Here is a 21,054-nt window from a genome sequence, read left to right as displayed (position 1 = left end):
AAAGAAAAAGTGTAGCTTAGAAACGTTCCTAGTTTTTGTGAGTTTGTATGACAACACTAGTTAAACATAGATTTGTGTATTAACGTACACGGTGTATATTATAAATTAACACATACCAGAGATATATCGCAGTTATGGTATAGAGCCTCACGTCCCCAGCAGATGGGATTATTCTGGTGGGGAGGCCCTCCCCTCCTGCCAAGCATCACAGAGCTCTGTTGCTCAGCCACATCTCAAGCAGCAGCTTGGAAGATGCTCTCAGAGCAGGACAAGCCCAGGAGTTTCAGCGCTCCTGCCACCACCCCCTTCCCCCTGGGAGCAGTGTAATAGTGCTCAGCCTGGAGGCACAGCTGCAGAGGCAAGTGGCAGGGACAATGTGAAGCCACGACCAGCTGGCCAGCATGCTGCTCCCCTCCTGCACCACCTCTAGCTTTGCCTTGTTTTCCTCCAAGGCTGCTGGGTCCTGTTCCAGCTGCCTGGCAAGCACAGCAGCCCTGCCTTCCCAGGGCAGGAGAAGAAGCCAGCCCCCACTATCAGGAAGAGCAGGGCAAGGGGAAACCCAGACAGGAGGGCTTGGAGCTGTGGTCTGAGAGTATTTGCACCCCTGCTCTGTCAGACATGAGATCAGCGCTGACATGGGCTGTGGAGGTGGAGGTGACCCCGCCATGGGACAGTTCTGTTTCCACAGGACCTGTCCCCACAGCAGCAGGAAGCCTGGGCCCACTGCCAGCCGGCAGAGCAGCCCACCGCCTCCTGTCCCACAGCCGGCACAGTATGTAATGCAGCCGGAAGGTTTTAACCTAGACTTGGAAATAAATTAGGGGGTTTTGTTTAATTTTTTTTTTTTTTTTTAATAAAAACACTTTATGGAAACTATGGGGTTTTTTTTTAAGTAGTTGGTCAAGGAGGAGGAATGAGTGTTGTTGTATTTGACAGATGGGATTTATTTGTGCCCCACCCATGGGGCCCTGCACCCACCCTGGCGGGTGCTGGTGTGGGGTGGGAGCCCAAAGCACCCAGAGAGTGCACAAACAGGGGAGGGCTCGGGCACCTCGGAGCCTCACCTCCTCACTCCCGGGCTGTTTTACTTTCATCACTGTCCAAATCCTCACTGTCCTCCGTGTGTAGTGCATCCACATCCTCCTCTTCCTTCTCCTCGTCCTCTCGAGCCAGCAGCTTTTTGAAGACCTCATACTCCTCTGGGGTAGAGTGTGCCAGACTGGCCAGGAAGTCTTTCTCCGGGAGCTGAAGGATGTCCTTCAGTTTTGGGTTACTGGTTTGGGTCTGCCCTTTGTGTGGGGTCTCGTAGAGCCCCCGGCGCTCCAAGAAGACGTGCCGATTCCGGAGCTCAGCAAAGGGCATTTGGAAGAGCCGAGCCTTCACCATCTCCTTCTGCTGGACCCCCATTCTGAAGTAGGCGTACTGCGGGGCGGGACGGGGGGGTGTCAGGCACAGCCCTATTCCCGCAGCCCGTTCTGGCAGGAAGGCGGGTCCCGGTCCTCACCTGGAACTGGTGATGGAGGGTGCGCGGCTCCTCCAGCAGGACGGTGGGGCAGGTTCCTAGCACTTCCCGCAGCTGCTCCGCCGTGAAAAGGCAGCGCTCCCGCAGCAGCCGCACCGCCGCCTCCAGCCTCTTCCGGGGCACGTGGAAGAGCTGGGGGCAGCGGCTCACCGCCCGCAGCAGCCGGCCTGCGGGCAGCACGTCAGCGGCAGGGCCCCGGTGTCCCCCCCGCACCCCCGCACGCTGCCCTACCTCCGTCCAGCCCCAGGCGCCGCAGCTCCTCGGCGCGCTCCCGGAGTCGCTCCGTGGGCAGCCGCAGCAGCGCCGGGCTCCGCTCCAGCAGCGCCAGGGCGGCCTCGGTGCTCAGCCCGAGCAGCAGCAGCTGCGCCGCCGCCGCCTCCCGGTGCTCGGGGCCGAGCCGGGGCTGCAGCGCCAGGAGCCGCCGGGCCTGCTCCTGGCTGAAGCCCATGGCCCGCAGCGCCGCCGCCTCCCCGCAGCCGCGACGAGGGCACGGCCCGGGGGCGGCGGGGAGCGCCCGGCCCGGCAGCAGCGCCCTCCCCAGCCAGCCCGCCATGGCCGCGAGCTGGGCCCGGGACGGCCCCGCCGCGCTCCGCCCCCGCCGCGGCCCGGCCCGAGCGGCCGCGATCCCGCCCCGGGCTGCGCCGGAGGACCTAAAGGAGGGGCGGGGTGCGAGCCACGCCCGGCCCGATCCCTGCGGGCGCGTAGGGCTGGCTCGCTCGGGGCAGAAGCGGCCCGGTACGCGGGGGAGAGGGCGCGCAGAGCGCCTTGCTCGCTCCCATCCCTGCAGAGCCGAGCCGAGAGCGGCGCGGGCCGCGGGGCATCATCCCCACCGGGGCCAGAGCCGGGGCGCGGTGCCACCGCCGCGCTACAGAAGGCAGGTGAGGGCCGGTTGTTATGTGTTCGGATGGAGATAGCAGAATCCAAAGTGGATTGAAAGCTAATCTTTAGTAATCAAGCCGAGTTCTGTTGCTTCTCTGCAGAGCTGGTGTCAGAAAGCAGCAGCAGCGGCCGGCAGAACCGCTGCCTTTTCCCAGCACTTCCTCCTAAGCAGCCTGACCTCGGCTGTGCTGTACCCCAAAATGTTCCTGTTACCCGTGTCTCAACCAAATTGTCTTTATTGAATCTATTTTTTCTTCCCAATATGTTTGTCTCATCAAAATCGAGGACTGTTTTCCTGGATACAGACAGGTATATTAAAAAAAAAGACACCACCAACCCACCCCTCCCACTCAAATCATGCAATTACACGTCTAGTTTTGAGGCTCCTTTGTGCACGCATACTCCAGAAAACCAAAAGACATGTTATCATTCATTTATTCACTCACTTTTCAGAAAGATATATGAACTACATATAAAAAGTAAAATGAGCCAATAAAAATATATTCCAAGCTATGAACAATTTAAACAACATTAAAATCTTTGCTTCACATCTTTGAAACATGTCCTGGGTAAGAACAGTAATAAACTGAGTATATGTGGGGATCAGCAGGTGACCTTCCAATGGGAACTATCCTGCTAACACAGCTCAGACTCCTCGAAGTCATCCCTGGATGAAGCTGCTGGCTCAGCAGAGACAAACACCTCTTCCCAGGTATAATCAGCCAGGTTCACAGGCTGTCGCAGCCAAGGATGCTCTGCTAGCACAGCAAGAGTCGTGCGCTGCTCTGGATCGGGGTGCAGGAGCCCGGCCATGAGATCCATGAGACCTGGGCAGAGACAGCAGAGGGATGGCTCAGGCTGGACTTTAGGCAGGTTAGGAATGAGAGATACGGTCTATATTCAAAGAACAACGAATCTCCCAAACTCTGCTGCATTGAGCAGCTTGTCAAATCATCACAGAACATAGTGGGGAGCACTTTTTCAGTCTTCCCCTTTATTTCTGGTGAAAAAACGCTGCTTATACTTTCCCAAGAGATCTGTTCCTTTTGAAAAGCAAATGGGAAGAGCTCACCTTCTGACACAGGGCGAGGAGGACACAGGACAGCTGCCAAGGCCTCCTCCAGCTCACAGAAAGGGTTCTCCCCAAGCACCAGGGTGTAAAGGGTGATGCCAAGCGACCACATCTCCAGCTCAGGGCCATGGTACCTGTGCAGAGATAAGCTTGCCTAAAATCAGACTGCCAGTACATATCTATATGCTAAAGAAAGTAAAAAGGGCATTGACAGCCCTTGTTTCCAATTTTTGTTTTAACATAGGAAGTTTGTGAGAATTCTAAGAAGGTTCTCATGTGTTTGAGGAGTCTGCATTGTCCTTCTCCAGAAAATAAAACCAACCAGAGAATAGCCAACCAGTTTCTGTTGATGAGTGTGTGTAACATCCACTCAACTTCCATATATGTAAGCTGCTGACAAGAACTTGCCCCTCCACCTTCATCATCAGCCAAAACTATCAAGTAAACATTTAACTGGAAGAGCAAACACATGCTCCCAGCCCTTTCAAAACAAAAGTTATTTGGAAATAACTATTAACTATCTCAATTCCATCTGAGAAAACATGCCAGTTCCTTCACACAGTACAAGGTGGAACTCCCAGGGCAGAGCTGCTTGCTTCACCTTTCATCTCATTCCCAGCAGGAATTTCCTCTCCTCCTTGCATTGCTTCTTCCCCCCACTCCATTACAAGGAGCTGCCTGAAGGACTCATGGAAACAGCTGTGAAGCAGGAGCAAGATACATCCAGGCACATAGCATTACAGCATGTGTCACCCCTGTGATGGGGAGGCTTCCTTGTGGAGCAGGTATGAGAGCACTGGCTGCCAGGTACAGAGCACTTGGAGAGGGAAAGAAGAGGGAAGAGAGCCAAGACTCAGGTAGCACAATCAAAACAGCAGCAGGAGATGCTGCAAGGGAAGAATCCTTGAGTCCCAAGGAGTACAAAAGTCAGTGGGGAGATGAACAAAGATCAAACTGCAAAAATTCAAATAGAGGGAAGCATGTAGAAAAGAGGAGAACAGAGGATAAGAGTGGGAGGTTATAAAGCACAGACATGAAAGGAGAAGGTGCTATCAACAGCAATACTTGCTTACTCCACCTCTCTGAAAGAGCAGCTTTTGCTAGAGAAAGCCTGACAACAGATTTAGAAACAACTTTGTACATATTCAAGCTTTCACAACTTGATTTCTGTCACTACACTGCCCTACTTTGTATGCACTCAAACCTTCACAGTGATTTCTGCCACTGCAGTGCCTTAAATCTAGCTGCAGTTTCCCTGTGGTTAGATACTCTAACAGTGTTCCAATGACACAGCAGCTTGGCTTCTCTGTTCCAGCCCTGCACACGTGGGTTTTTTGGTGTGATGGCACAAAAATGACTTTTCAGAGGGTGACATACGGTTTGCCAGACAGCACTTCTGGTGAGCAGTATTCAATTGTCCCACAGAAGGTATAAAACAATTTTCCAGGTTCCAGGTAGGCAGCCGAACCAAAGTCCACTAATTTAATAGTGAAATCTTCAGCAATGACAATATTTTCATCCTTGATATCTCTGTGAAGGATGTTCCTACAGTGGAGATACCCAACAGCTGATACAAGCTGGAAGAGATGGAAAGAAGTTGGTGTTACTACACAGAGTGCCCTGGATAATTGATGTGGCATCACAGCTTTCCCAGAGTCACATTTTGGCTTGTTTTGACACTATCTAAACAAGATATACATCCTAATTATGGTAACTGGAAATGGCCTCAGGCCTGCCTGTCAGCATTGCTGCAGTGCTCTTGGAAGAGACACTTTAAAGAGCCTTTGCTGCTTCCCTCTCACAAATGTGCAGGAGAAGGGGATGCTGCAGTCATGATGTGATTGTGAGCATTGGAGCTCATTGCTACAATCCAGGAAGTTACTCTATTTTTACCCCAGCTTCATTTGGAGGGTTCTCTGGTTTCTCCAGGAGGATATTACTGTGTGCCTTCTATACTGCAGGATGACAAGGCATTTAAGAGCAAAGTTTGGTATTAATAATAGAATCATTCCTAAATTCCATTCTTCTTCCTGCACGACTCAGGCTTCAGTGCCATAATTAAGGATAGCATGAGAGTGGTATCACCTTGGAGACGATCGTGACTCCTACCATGTTTTTAACAAGAGAAGCAGATGGCTGAGGGAGAAAAGTTTCTATTTATAATACAAATCTGCCTCTGCAGAGAAATGCAGTTCAGATCTGAGGGAACAAGACAGCCTTACCAACCTCAGGCTGAGTTAAGGAAAGGACCCATCACAAGGTTAAAGGGACACCTTTGGCTTCCATCTTCCATCAGCACCCCAGGTGAGGGCAGTGTGGGCACAGCAAGGGTGGGGGACGGGGGGGTTACCACGTGCACAGCAATTCCTGCATACCCTAGAGCAAGGAATTTACTCCAAAACTCATGAGGGGGAATTACTTGGGGACTGCTGCTGTGGTTAACTCACTAAACAAAGGGCAATTCAGCTCTCAGGCAAGCCCCTGACTCATGGGCAACTACCCTGAGTTCCTTTGCTTATGCCACATTAAAATCCAAGATAATTTCTTGATTTAAAGAGCAGAGCCCTTTACTCCTGTAACCAATCTAAACTAAGCACTGAACTAAGTGAAAATGTGGCTTTTTGTAGGCTTGGGGCAGCTTCTGTGAGTTTTCCTCCTCCCTCAGAGGAAATGTGACTGCTACATGAACGGTGTCTGGGTGACAGGGGCTGTGTGCTGTCCTGATAACAGCTGAGGGGCCATGGCTCCACGGGAAACCCTCACAGGCAGTAAGGTCCTGGAAAGGCTTCTTTGTTGTTTCTAAGTAAACCTTAACAAGGTTTCTGCAGGCAGCATTTCAATCAGCCCTACAGAACAGCGAGGAAAGGTTCTGCAAGTATTGAACACAACTCCAGTTCAGCACACCAGTTGATCAGCCAGTATTAAGTGAAACAGAGTCCTGGTTCTTACATTAACCGAGTCTTACCTGCATGCAGCAATTCTGCTCTCACCTGTCTGAATATATAACTTGCTAATGGCTCATCCAAGTTGGGCTGATTATCAATAAATGTAAAGAGGTCCAGACCAGATCCATGCTTCTCCATCACCAGTTGGAAGAAGCATTCATTTTCAAATACATCCAGCACCTATAAATAAAAGACCTGTTTAATCATGTGCTTCATCCTCAAAAACTGCCTTTTTTTTCTTTTTTTTAACGAACACTGCTCTCCTCTTGGAGATTTAACTGGCATATATTATAATCTTTAAAGTCTCATTTCACTGAGCACAAATGTTTCTTGAAAAGAGTACAGAATTAAAACTGGGAGCAGAATTAAATCAAAGAGGAATTCTCTTTCTGAAGAAAAAGAAAAAACAACTCCAAAATCAAAACCAACAACCTCAAAACAAAGAGGACAAAACAAGTGTCCAGATTATTTACTGAGCTAGTTCAGATGTGACATCACACTTCCAAGATATGCATCTTATCTTGAAACAGCTTTTTTTCTGTTAAGAGTCACATCTTCAGAACAGTTTTGGGTAAAAGTGTGGAAGCAAACAATAGTGTGCTGTGACACACCCTCCAAAACAAGGCAGGATAAACAGGTTATTTTCTTTCCTGAAAAGACAGACTCAATCCAGGACACTTCACTCCTGAAGAGGAGCACAAGACACCCAGTATTCAAACAAACCACCTGATGCAGTGCAAACTGCACTAATTCTGAGTCACTGTACCTTAATGATATTGGGGTGCTGCAGCTTCAGCAGGATTGCAATTTCTTGAGTGACCCTCCCCAGATCAGGATCATCTACCCAGCAGTCCTCCAGCACCCTCTCCTTCCAGATGAACTTTACAACAACCTACACAGACAACAGGATTCAGCATCACCTGCCAAAGCATGGCTTTGAGTGTCAGGTAAGTGAATTTCTAGGAAATCTGTTAATGCCTCATATTACTAGAGGGATGGAAGTAACCCAGTGTGAATAGCTTATAGCATCCTCAAATGTGTTTAAACTAATTTAGTCCTAGAAGCCAAATGACACATAAATTGAATGTTTTCATTGCTGCTCTGAATTCCAAAGGCTTTGACAGGCCAGCTCTCTTATCAACCAGTTACAGCAGTGGTGGCTTCTGGCACATGGGTGCAGTGGAGGGAAATGAGCACTTAACATCCATGCAAGAGAAAACACCAGAGCTTGTCTCTCAGCACCCAAAATACTTCTCCTGATAAAGAGGAGTTGCCATAATCTCAACATGTCTACTCCCCATTCCTGAGTCATGGTACAACAAAGATTTTCAGGTCTGCCATTCTCTTTCGTAGAGACAGAAGACTAAAAGCTATAATTCTGTTAAGATTAATGTCTACTTCTTTAAACAGGTTCAATTAGCTACATTCATTAGTGCATTAGCTCGTTCTGCACCTGCTGTCTCAGGTAACATCCCTACACTACATCAGTGCAAATGTTCTGCTATCTTGTTTCTATTACAGATGTCTGTTTAAACAAAGCAAAACCCCAAACTACCAAAGAGAAGCTTTTGACAAGTGTAGTGTTGACAGAATATGAATGCTCTAACCTTTCAGTTTTCATCCTAAATTGTTATTGCAATAGAGCTAGAAGAAATACTTCACCTCCTGGTGATCTTTCTTGCCCCTGGCACTCCAGACAAAGCCAAAAGAGCCTTTGCCAATAAGACTGAGAGTGCTGTAATTTTTTGTGTATTCTCCCTCACATGCTCTCAATCCTTCAAGATCTTCAGCTCTTCGGGAATTGTTGAAAAGTGAAGCTGATCTGATGGCCTAAGTACATATATATCAGTTACAATAGCAGGAAAAAATGAGCAAGCCACAGAATGACATTCATAAAATGAGTAAATACTGAAAAGAACATACACATCTGCAAGAACAGATAAAAGGAGAAATCTTTGGTTCTCATAGTGAGAACTGTACTCCTTGAGTATCCTGCAGTTTGGAACTGCATTGTTCAGACTGGAAAGGGAACTACAGAACCACTATTTTGTAACCAGAAGTGTTACAAAACAGCAATTGAGATTTTGTTTTAATATCTATTAAAAAAGTAGGGAAACAAAGAAACAGTAACATCCACCCCACCAACTCATGTCAGTAATTTGAAAAACATCTTGACTTTAGCTTCAGCTTAACAGTCAAACAAGGAGAGAAATGCTCAATATTCAAAGGTAGGATGTCTTACTTCTCCAAGACTTTTAGTAGAAAGATCAGCAACAGATTGGGCAGAGTTTGCTAGGCTGGCAAGCAAATTCTGAGTCTTTGCTACTGCTTCCTTTTGGCTCTGTGAAATGTCTTTCACCACCCAGACACAGAAAAGTACAGTGGGATCCTGCAGTTCTGCACATTTCACCTCGAAGAGTATGCCTGTAGAAACAGGTGAGGAAATTAAAATGGTAGAATGTAACTTTAGTGTTGAATAAGACCGCAGACATTTTAGGACAAAATTCTGAGCTCTTGACAAAAAGTTCAGAATTTGGGGAACACCTGCTCAGTAAAGAATCATCAGAGGGGCTGACAGCAGCACAGCTATTCTAGAGGTACCTATCAGCTACCTCCAGAACTCCCACCTCCAGCAGAGACTTGTCAGTGTCCAACTGTGATTATTCATTTCACACTGTTATTCTAGATTACATAAAAATGGGGATTTTTTTTCTACAAGCCACTGAATGCAGCTGAAGGAGTGAATGAAACAAATTCCATTATACAATTTTAATGCAATTTACAGTTTTACAGTGGAGTTTGTATTTTCTGTTCAGAAAAGGTTACCAGGTTCAAACTTTTTAATCATGTTTTGACAGTATTTCTGACTTTTCAGTAGGGATTAATTTCTTACCAAATTTGTATTTTATACCACCTCCTTTTCTAATATCCTCTGGGTAGACTTAAATACCATTTTTTCTTCTAGATGCTTCTTCCTTCCTCTCCACTGTCAGCTTTTAACCAGAACCATCTGCATTCTGCAAAACTGTGGGTGAAAAGGAGCACCCCAGTAAGAGTTTGGGAAGGGGACAAGGTTTCACTTACTGAATTGTGAACCATCTCTGTGACAGCAGTTCCCAATGTAGCTGCCTTCCAGAATCTCCCAGGTCAAAGGAGCTGCTGGGTTTAGCCTGCCTTCTTGTTTCACTGGGGTTGATGTTACTTTTATCTCCATATTTTGCTGCCTGAGTACCTGGCAGTGTTCTTCAGGCCTACGTTTGCTTTTCAGGGGATTTCTGTTGGAGTTGTCCCCCACAGTTTCTGCAAGGGTTTCAGGTTTCTCAGGAAATGCTTTGGAGGATTCCTCAGAGTTTTGTAAATGCCTTCTGGAGGCCAGCCATCCAGAATCAGCTTCTGTGGCAACACCACTCAGCAGCTGCTTTCCTTGATGAGTGCAAAAGGCACCATTTGGCTCAATTAGCATATTGGAGTCCACTGCATCACAGCAACACGCTCCTGCAAGAGCTGCAGGAACACCTAAAGAATTGTCTGAGTTCCCCTTGACACCATTACTCAGACCCAGTACCTCAAGAGCAGAGCAAATACAGTTCAGTTGAGATTCTTGGGCATCTTCAGAGGTTGTGGCAGCTCCTGGTGCAGAAGCACTGTGACCTGTTTTATTTCCTGAGCAAACATCACAGACAGTGTTTCTTTCATGTGCAAAGAAGGTCGAAGCATCATTTAGCAGGCAGTTGTCAACAACAATGTGCTGGAGGCTGGAATGTTTTGCATCACACATCAAGTTTGTTTTTGACATCTGCCCTGGAACCATGTGGCTTTTAAGGTCTTGTCTGCAGTTCAGTGCTGTCCCAGGCCATGGCTCATCCACTGTTGGTGTTCCAGGTGAGTTACAAGTAACTTCAGAAGGCAGCTTCACTGGGTCACAGGATGATGCATTTAGATTGTCTTCTGGTCTGGAACAAACAGGCAACCAGGCAACAGTTACTGCAGGAGATACTGCACTGTGACTGCTTCTTCCTGGAATCTCTGTGTTCTGACCTAAATCCTACTGTTCTGAGTCAGATGATGTGAGAGAGCCTTGCAGAGAGCATCTTTTGAGAATTATTTGATCCTGAAGTTTCCACTGTTCTATACTGTTCCACTGCTCTGATGGTGTCAAGCCAGCTTTTGGGATAAGGCTCTCTGGTGGGCTGACAGCCCATTGGTAGCAAGGCTGTCCTCACTGCAAAGACTCAGAGCTATCAGTGACATCATGATTACAAAACAGTAAGAAAACTGTCCTACCCTATAATACCCACTTAAATATGGTCACTATTTAAAACCTGGACCAATAGTTTTATTTCAAGTTCAAAAGCAAAAGGCAGAAAGCTGTTTGCACAGGCATCCAAAATCCTAACAAATTCACCAAAGAAGAGCAGGTACACTCGGATGGCACTCTTCCCCTATGGATAATTTCCTACTCTAGCCTAATTTCTAAATATAGATCATAAACCATTTACCACCACAAAAGAACCTAATACACATGGCAGGTGTTTTCCCAGTTGATGGGGGTGACTAAATGGCCACAGACACCAATGGAAAGAATGGACTTATTTTACTGTTAATGTTGAGGCAAAACAGAGGTAAAAGGATATATCTGATAGAATAATAAGCTTATTACTTGCTCAGCTTTAGCAACAAGCAAAAATAAGCAAGGTGATGCATCTAATCATTACTGCATGAGAGAGAGAAAGAACAGTGACTGAGAAAGATCCATCACCAATTGCTTAAATACTTTACCATCACCCAGAGTCTGCAATTGCTGGGGAGCCCCTTTTTTCAGTGAGGACCTGGAGAACTCTTCCCAGCAATTGGGAAAATCCTATGCTGTGTGTCCACTTTTAGGTGAGGTCCCCAAGTTTGCCCCAAAAAGGGGTCCAGCTTTTATAGGCCCAAATCAAACAGTCCAAATGACTTGTTTACCTTTTTGTGCAGAAAACATCTGATTCTGACAGCCCACCTTCCAACCAGCCAGGGCCAGGGCCAGGGCCAGGGCTGGGAGGGTTTTTCCTAAAATATTCTACTAACAAGCCCCTGGGGATATCAGTTGGGAGGATTTCTGAATGTATCTTACACAAGGGTATACAAACAGCTCTACAGCAGCAGGTTTGGCATTAAGAACAACTAATAGAAATGTTTTGATCATCTATTTTTAACAAAAGAACTTTGATGGTATCGACAGCATCATGCTCAAGATTCATCTTGTAAGTCAATTTGGTGCTTAGGCCTGCTGTTCAGGCCTTAGCATATCAGCAGGGCACTTCCAGTCCTGAAAACAGAAGATCCCTGGTGTGTCCAACAGGAGATGGATGTCTCCATCAATCAGGGTTTACTGAAGCCCATAGCACAAGGTATTTTGCAAACATTTCCATTAGTAAAAATGCAGCATAGAGAAACAGTGAAGCAGAGCACTTACAATCCAAGTATGATATGAGAGATGTAAATCAGGAGAGTACAAAAAAGTGACATTATCAGCCATTAAAAAATGCAGCAAAAACTGTGCTGTAATAGTCTATACCTTAAAATGGATAGTAAATTTAGTAGTAAAACTTACTGAAGGTTAGAATTGTTAACGTGGAAGGGTTAAAATTTGACTTCAGGTAGGCTGTGAGCATCATATATGTACTTCTACAGAATTTCTAACCTTGTAACAGGAAAAAGACCTGGAAATGTGCAAGAAAAAATGGCTGGGCTTCAGTAACCCAGTAGCCTGTTTTAATGGATGACCTGACAGTTGCACCAAGCACCAGAAGGAATAACACTTAGAATTCCCTCCAGGTACCCTGACTTCAGTGCAACACCAGCTGGAAGGAAATAAACATCCACTATTTATGATTAGTGAAGACAGAGCCTAATTACCTTTCCTAGTCTGGATGAAACATTTGGTCCCCTTTAGAGCTGGAATTGCTGTAACTTGACAATGGTAGGTTGTGCAGATCTAAATAAAAATCTAAGGTAGGCCCAGCTCAGCCTCTCTTGCACTCAGATTCTAAAGACAGCAAACATGGAAGGCCCTTGCTACACCTTCCCACAGACATCACACAGGTGAAAAAATCAGCTTTTGCTGGTGATTGCCAGCACAGCTCTTCATTTTCCCAAGTGAATATGCAGTCTATGAAATGCCTACCTATTAGTGGGGGTGGATGCTGCTTCAGGAGGTGAGGGAGGAGAAAAGAAACCGGTCCCATTCTTTTGCTCATTCTCATCATGTATTAATTTGTCACCTTCGTGTTGTTGTTCCAATTTCTGCTCTTCATCTCTTGACAGAAGGTGTGCTAAAGATGCAGCCAAGAAGCTGCTCTCTGTACCAAATAGGAAACAAAACCACACCAACTTAAATGTTTATGTTTAGGCTTCAGAGGCTACAGTGATTAAAAATAAACTTGGAACTGCCTTGGTCTGTCTTTTCCCTAAGGAACTGAGTATAAAAGGCTTGATTGAGGCAAAACAGTCAAAATATGAGCATTCCACTCTACTTTGAGAAATCACCACATGCAGGAATCTACATGTTTTAGGGCTGCCAAAATCTGCTTTTCTATCAAAGTTCTTTGGCAGATATTGGTATCATTCATTAGCTACTTGAATTGAAGTTCAGAGACCTAAAAAAGTGCCAGTAATGTAAAGAGACTGAAATTAAAATGATCATACAGCAGCAGCAGCAGCATTAAAAAAAAAAAAGCCTGAATCACACATATCCAGCCCATTCCAAACCTATATAATGAAAAGGTTTGGACTGGATTTATGTAACTCACTGAAGCTGTATGATAAAAAGAGAGTCTAAACGTGTTTGAAAGAAGAGGAGATGAAGTTCTGTCCTTTCCCAGTGACAAAAGATCAGAAGAAAAACATGAGTTTGGAAGATGAAGTAATCCAAGTATTGTTGCTGCAGAAGAAGATAACAAAAGAACAAATTTAGATTTGAATCTAGAACAATCCTTTAATCAGTAATGGCAGAGTGCCAACAATGCTTCCTCACAGAAGAACTGAACTACTCCTAGATTAGGGGCATCATTTCATCAAAGAATTACCTAAGAAATTGTACACTGTCTACTAACTCTTCTTTGTTCCAGTAGGGTGCATTGGTTTCAGCACAGACGTGCATTTCTAAGCAAAGACAAAAAGAAAATAGGGGGAAAAAAACAGAGACAAAACCAGCATAAAAGGTCTCTTGTGATATGGACAAAAGCATGAACTTGCTGGTGTTCTCTCTGTTGGGCAGAGCTAGCTGGAAAAGACAGATATGGAAACACGAGGCTTCTTTGCTTCTGTTTATTCATGCTGTGTTCAGAGAAGTAAAATTTCGATAAATTCTGATGCAAACTGCATCAGAAGAATGTGACGCTTCCCTGATTGAAACACAGCAACCATAACATTGAATATTAGCCAGCAGCACAAGCCTATTCAGAATATTAGATTTTTCCCTTAAAATATTAATCCTAAGTAGCTACAGCTCCACTGCAATACAGTCACAAAAGCTGTGTTTTATACATTTTAAAATACTACAGGGTCCTAGCAGGGGAGGGAGGGAGGGAGGGAGGGGAAGTGCTTGTTAAGTACAAAGCATTCTCTATTCTCACTGTAATTTCCAAATTGGATATTCAGTTCTATCTTCTTGGCAACAAAAGAGAGAAACTCAATCTTAGGTGAATGATTCTCTTTACCTGAGGTTGTAGTGGAAACCCAATTTAAAAACTGCATGGAGGGACACTGCTTTTATGAAGAATGTTCTCATGTTTGTAGGTGAACCTCTTGTCTCTGCTCATTTCCCCTTGGTTACAGCAGCCAGAGCCAGCTGTATGGCAGGCACTGACACCTCCAAAAAGGCACTCACCTTCTGTCCCTGTGGAATCATCCAGAGGAGGTAAAGGCAAAGAACAGCCACTGCTTCTTTCCATGTTGTTATAGAAACCAGGGATCAGGAATGTAATGTTCTAAAACAAAGAACAAAACCTTATAAAGCTAAGCCAAGTCTCACAGGATGGGGGCAAATGCTAACAATCTGTGTCTGTGAACCTGATTCTCATAGATAGCCAGGAAAAGTGATCCACATGACCAGTGGAGAACACAGAACTGTGCAGCTTGCTTTGGGCTACTTGAAATCCATAGTAGCTCCTCAGCACTGCAAGTCTTAGCAATTACAGCACAGGAATTCACATGTCATCCTACACCTCACACACAGAACATGTGGAACACAGGGGTTCTGTGATGGCAAGGAGTGAAAAAGACAACTTCACAATTCCAGTGGATATGCTGCCACATGTATCAGTCTTCTGTGAGGATTTAAACTTCTTATCTTACCTTTCCCAACAGATCTTTCTTCTCATAGCCAAAGAGCATTAAAGCAAAACTATCCGAGATGCCACAGATGATTCCATCTGACTGGACAGTAATGAGACCACTGATGGTGGAGAAAACCACAACTGTAGCAGAGTACTGATAGCATGGGAGAGAGCCTTCTGCCTGTGGAATCTCATCTTTCTGCACTACTGCTTGCTCCTCCTCCAGATGGCTGACTTCCAGCTTTAAACTGAGAGGAAACATGTTACCCTCTCTGGACTGGCCTGCAGCTCGCTGGATCCTGAGGTTCTAAATTAAAGCAAAAAAACCAACTCAAACAGAAAATCTCTAACCAAACATCTTGGGTTTATTTCATTATTCGTATAAAATTACACAGGAATTCTCAGGAAAAGGAGCAGGAAAAGAAAAAGGAACCAATCTTGTGAATATCAAAATGAACAACATCTGTTTTTTTAAGGATTTGGAATCCAGTGTTGAACCACTATATAAATATCCTGAAGATGAAGACCAGTCCATGCTGCAGCTTTTCAACAAATTAGGCATTCATAGAAGGCCTCCTGCAACTCCCTATCTGCCCATTTTCATGGCATTTGCAAGAGCTGGGTATTCTTTCACTCCTCAGACAGACATAACTGAAATGAATTCTAAGAATCAAAGAATTAAAAGGAATCCTAAAGAGCAGACAGAGAGAGCATGGTGTCTTACAAAGCTAGGATTGGAGAAAACTGTCTTTCATCAGGACAGATTCCAGTGAGAGGTCAGGGCACATGTACTCCAAATGGGAAGGCTATGGAAGAATGAGGTTGGTGCTTACACTATACCTTTGGGATTTTTTTGCCTAGAGGAGGGATCTGCACAGAAGGAATCAGGTCCTTTATGTGGAGTCCAACTACTGCTTCCAATGTTGGGTAGCCATGGAGATGGGCATAAAGGAGATCACATGATGTAATTTTTCCCTGGGGAGGAAAATTTACAAGATTGTTAAAATTTTAACATTTTAGCCACAGTCCACTCAATACTTTGACAGTGGTTTCTGCACTTATCTAAGCAATGGCAGGAAATTTCATTCTGCAGTCCTCTGGTGGACACAACTCACTCAGTAAAAGCAGACACAACATAAACCAATATTCCCATATCACTGTGCAGGGAGCCTGCCCTTTGCCCAGGAGAGAGGCAGAGGTGTCCAGCACTCCTCACAGAACTGCTCCTCAGCAAGATGATCCCTTCACAAGGGCATCCATACCCCAGATTATCAACCCCCTGCCAAACAGACACTGTTGAAGTGTAAGACGTCCCCTGAGGAGAAAGAGTGTATTTTTATGTGGGTTGTCAAACATGTCAAGGTGAGCCCCACCAGAAATCCACACACAGGTCCTGCATGCACAGCCCTGGTTTCAGGCCCTGCCATGGACACACTCCATGTTCACAACCAGTGACCTGTGCCTGCTGCCTTTCAGACACCTTCCACTCACACACAAACTCTCACAAACTGCAATCTCGTCTGATTGTTAGGAAAACACTTACGTCAACAGTGAAGGAAACAGAAGCTGAAAGTCTTTCCACTGGTTCCAGCACAACCACACAACGCTGGGTGTCCTTGCTTCTTATCTGCCTCAGCCAGACTGAGACAGGGATCTTCTCGTTGAGGTGGCCAATAACATCCACCTTTCCACCAGATTCAGAAATGGAGACATGACTTACTGAGACTGTGGTTACTCCGCAAGAATTTCAAACGGGTAAAATTCTGAGCCAAGATAGCTCCCTATCATTATTAGAAAAACTTAATTTCTTGACTACTTACTAGTATTTTATGGGAAGAAACACAGTTTTAATACAGAGATGAAAAGGTCTGAAAATAAATTACTGATCATACACAAAATGTTGTTACTTTTGTATCATATCTCCCTGCCTCTGGAAGTCTAAAGGCATAAAGACTTCAGAATAATAAATGTGCCACTCTAACAGCTTGCATTCAGTGAGAAGTGCCTCTCAGGGATGCCTTATTTAAGGGATGTCCCACGGTGCTAATGAACACTCCCCATTAGTAACACAGTTCTTACTTTCAGCTGCAAAGCCAGCAGTTTAATTTCTTATGGGAGGAGATTATTCTCTGATCAGAAAATGTTTCTTTATCTTACTGCCTGCAAGGCTCATATCAAGCCTTTCATGATTTTTATATGATCTTGACAGAATGGGTTTATGACTTACACCGTGACTCCTATAAAGTATGTAAGTGCCTCTGTCAGACGTTTAATTTTAATCTCTGGTTTCACTGAATCAAACTTGGCCCCATCCCATATCCAGCTGAGGATTCGGGAAGATAAGGCTCTGAGATACCAACAATTTCAGTTCAAAAATAACACACCAGAAAGAATATGAGCTCATTTTCCAAGGATTCTCTAGAGAAAACTCACAACAGCAGCAAAAAAAAATAATATGGAGATTTTGTCACACAGTTCTCTTATAAACAACCCCATTCTAGGCAAAATATCAATTCCACTCTTTTGCACCAGCTATGGTGTTTTGGCACAGACATTGCACAGTATTTCACTGGCTTGTACCTTTATAATATGCACAATCCAAATTAAGATAATTTAAAATATATTCTTAAGGACCAGACAATTGGGAACTCTTCCACAATAGAATTTTTTCCATCTTAAGCAGTTTTTAAAAATTCTAATGTCTTTTAAGTTCTGATTTCGTCAAGTCATGGTGACTGTGTGTGTTGACAGCTGCGAGGTTCTCATGGGTGTCCCCTTAAATCATCTTTTGCCCACATCTGCAAACTTTTAAACCAAACAGTTCTGCAAATGACATAACTGCCAAATGCCCACAAAGTTAAATATATCAGGAAATTATAGAGAAAATGTCAAAAAAAAAAAATACATCCCAAACCAAAGCCTACAAAAGCACTTTATGTGGTGGGGAATATCTCCTTGAACATTTCACATACCACAGTTCCTGAAACCACCGATGAACACTCAGAGGTTTCCAGGTACTCCTCACCCACTGCTTCCCATGCCTCTTGACCAGATCTGGATATCAAGTGGGACAGCTTTTGACCAATAAGTTCCTGACTACTGCACCCAAGCAACTTGCAAGCTCGGTCATTGGCCACTAGGATCTAGAAAAGAACAGAAAAAACCAAACCTAAACAAAGAATAAAAGCTGTACATTTTTTTAAGAGCTCATTATCTCCTCAGGTTGTTGCTTTAATGTCTTATAATATCCCTTTCTCTTGGTGGAAACGAAATGGTTCTTTAGAATTCTGAGTTCATTATAGATTCTTATTCTAGGACTTATCCCTTGCCCACACATCTTTGTGTGCTTTTGAGACATTGCTTTCCTTTTATGTTTCCTGCTTCAACTGTAAACAATGACATCCATGGAGGCAAAACTACAAAGCTGTATTTGCAAGCAAAGCCCAGGCAAGCCACAAAACTGTATCCAAACTCAAAGGTGTGCAGGGATCACACCAGTCATTGGCAGACTGGAGGCTGTGCAATGGAGCAAGTTGGGACTCAGAGTCTTTAAAGTAGGCAAACCCGAGCTGTTAGTTCAAGCTAAAAAATGGCACAGCTCTTCAAAGTTTTCAGGACCCAATTTTAGATTCCTCTCAGGACAGAAACGGAGAAATTCTTTCCCTCCCAATGCAAATGAAATATTTACTGGGGCAGATAAATCTTGTGCCACCACAAACACATTTCAGGGTTGGTACTTTACAGAGAGAAGGCTTGAAGCACATTCTGCTCTTCCTTTCTTCTCTCATGTCACTTCACAGCTGCATTCTTACAGAATCATTGAATCACAGAATGGTTTAGGTTGGACAGGACCTTAACCACCATCCACTTCCACCCCCCTGCCATGGCTAGGGACACCTTCCACTAGACCAGGTTGCTCCAAGCCTTATCCAGCCTGGCCTAGAACATTTCCAGGAATGGGGAGTCCACAACCTCCCTGGCCTGTTTGAAAAAAGACTCGATACATCCTTGCTTCTGCTATTGTATATTTTGCCAACTACTCATAAATAAACTCATCAATCTTTAGAAGACTACTGAGCTGGAGCAGACTACAAAATCCCTTCATGATACCCTGATTACCTGCAGATACACAAAAGAAAACCAGTCCTTTTAGCCTGCTATCACACAACCTGTACCAGTTATGGGGAGCTTAGTGCTGCAGGTTCTGCTGTGAATACCTCTGTTGTGCTGGCATCCACGGTGAAGATGGCTTGGTTTGGGTTGCGTGCAGCAGCCGGGAGGTGCTGGCTGGATTCCTCCACAGCTGGGGTGTGTAAAAAGGAGCAAGAAGCAGAACTTCCAATGGAAGAAGAGAGAGAGGCAGAATCCCACTGAGCCCGTAAGTTACCAATTTTGCTGCTACAAATGTTACGAGCTGTCAGAGAAGACGAACAGTAAGAGCTCCCCTTCTCCCCTGTGGAAAGATAAAGGTCAGCAATGCTGCTGTAACAGTCTACTACAGGAGTATCAGAGGAACGAATTTTAAAAAACAAGCTGTCATCTGAAGCAACTGTCAAGTAATTCCAAAATGCATGTTTCTAGATTTTTTAAGAAACTGCAAGAAAATAAAATCAGTGAAACTACAGAAACTATTCTAATAAATGTATCTTTCTGAATCACAGCCACTGGAACACATAAACTCAGTCCATAGGCTAAAACGACTTGCCAACATCCATAAGTTTTAATCAGACTAGTTAACTTCTATTTTTTTACTTAGCAGTTTTCAAAATGTTTTGAAATCTCTCAAATTAAAAATGCAACAGTCATTAAATAATTGCAGTAAGTGCTCAAGCCTTTATTAACAACTGCATTAGTTGGAAGCCACTTAATCAACTCTTCACAGTGTGTGACATTGAATTACCTGTGTCCACACCAATGTTTTAAGCTATGCAGTGCCAAGTGATTGTACTAAAATTTTCAAAGGTTCTGCCTGTAAAAAACATTCTTCTGAGAAGAAGTGGTATCTGCAGCCCAACACCATTGGTCCACTCCCAAATCAGTAAGCAGCTTTGAAGGTTTAGGAATACTGGAAGAAGCATTATGAACAACTCATCACAAGGACATTTATGCACTGTATGCAGTATGAACGTGCTCACCACGGGGAGACACTTATCTGGACACACTGTAAACTGCAAAGTTCTTCCCATCCTGACAGAATCCAACACAACAACATCTTTCTCCTTACTTGGAAATTTTTTGTGCTTTAGATAATTATACAAGATGGGAGAATGGTCCAGTGGCAGCCAATACAGGTTGCCCAAGGACAAGTATAAATGCAGAGCACCTAAGTAATGTTTTCCCTATAGGCTCTCCCTGCCTGCAGTAATCCAGGGCTCAGGTGCTCACTGAACAAGTGCATCCTGCCTGATACTTATTGCTGCTACCTCTACGTATGAGGAAGGGGAAGAGGAAGATCTGAAACTGCCCGAAAGCTTCATCGGAACTCAGTCTCACAATACTGTGCTCACCAGGCAGTGATGATCCAAGCTGACAGAGCCCAGAGAGACGATTTTTCCTGCTTTTGTTGCCCCAGGGGAAGGATCTACTTAGCTTATCAGAGTCACTCAAGCAAGTAAGGACTAAGCCTGCTGATGAAGACAGAAGGCCCCCTTCAGAGGGGCTATAAGCCTTAGCTGCCATGATCGCGCTCTGGTTGCCACGCCACACCTAGGGAGCCACCATCTGCAACAGAAACAAAGGACACTGAGTCAGACCCACAGCAGGGACTGATGCTGGCAGGTAAGGATGCCTTCGAACCCCAGCCACAGCCCTCTAAGTTACGGCATAATGCTCCTTCTTGAGCGCCCTGCTCTATGTTTGGTCTGTGCGGTTATTACCCAAATGTGACTACTGACTTAGCATCCTGCACGGGTGAGGGCTCGAGCCCGCTACGGGATTCACTTAAGAGATGGATTCGATGATCCTTCTGGGTCCCTTCCAACTCAGACAAGTCTGCAGGATACGTGTGACCGACAGGACGCCGCCACCACATTTCTTTCTGTCAGAGCTGCTGAGCACCCGGCCAGCACCCTCTCCCCCTGCCCGGACCCCCGCCACCAGTGGCCCCCACCAGGACAGGGGGGCCGGTCCGCTCACAGCCACGGCCGCGGCTCCTCACGGCGGCCCGCCACAGCCGGAGGGCGCGAGGAAACGGCAGGCGGGACTCAGCAGCAGCGGCACCCAATAAGCAAAGGCGTTCTGAGAGCGGCACGGAGAGGAGCAAATGGGACGCCAGCGCGGGAGCAGGCAAAACAGACCGAGCTCCCGGGAATTCGTTGC

At 45.3% G+C, this 21,054-nt stretch overlaps 2 protein-coding genes across 2 annotated transcripts; both read right to left on the bottom strand.

Moving 5' to 3' along the window:
* Positions 1-842: 842 nt before the first annotated feature.
* MTERF4 (mitochondrial transcription termination factor 4) lies at positions 843-2,082 on the bottom strand. The gene is made up of 3 exons (XM_082288212.1): positions 1,754-2,082; positions 1,505-1,689; positions 843-1,422 (listed from the first exon to the last, which is right to left on the bottom strand). Exons 1-3 carry the CDS (start codon positions 2,073-2,075, stop codon positions 1,069-1,071), a joined length of 861 nt encoding a protein of 286 aa, XP_082144338.1. The 5' UTR covers positions 2,076-2,082; the 3' UTR covers positions 843-1,068.
* Positions 2,083-3,037: 955 nt separating this feature from the next.
* On the bottom strand, positions 3,038-20,415 carry PASK (PAS domain containing serine/threonine kinase; the record flags this gene model as incomplete). The annotated part of the gene is made up of 16 exons (XM_082288008.1): positions 3,038-3,228; positions 3,474-3,607; positions 4,851-5,050; positions 6,464-6,598; positions 7,185-7,310; positions 8,081-8,248; positions 8,661-8,842; positions 9,503-10,371; positions 12,585-12,759; positions 14,289-14,388; positions 14,756-15,043; positions 15,577-15,711; positions 16,280-16,420; positions 17,709-17,879; positions 18,954-19,189; positions 20,244-20,415. 16 exons carry the CDS (start codon positions 20,413-20,415, stop codon positions 3,038-3,040), a joined length of 3,423 nt encoding a protein of 1,140 aa, XP_082144134.1.
* Positions 20,416-21,054: the final 639 nt, after the last annotated feature.

The sequence above is a fragment of the Coloeus monedula genome (assembly GCF_965178545.1).
Source record: "Coloeus monedula genome assembly, chromosome: 10".
NCBI classification, from domain to species: domain Eukaryota; kingdom Metazoa; phylum Chordata; class Aves; order Passeriformes; family Corvidae; genus Coloeus; species Coloeus monedula.
The sequence above is the reverse complement of the archived record's forward strand: the minus strand, read 5'-3'. Positions and strand labels throughout refer to the sequence as shown.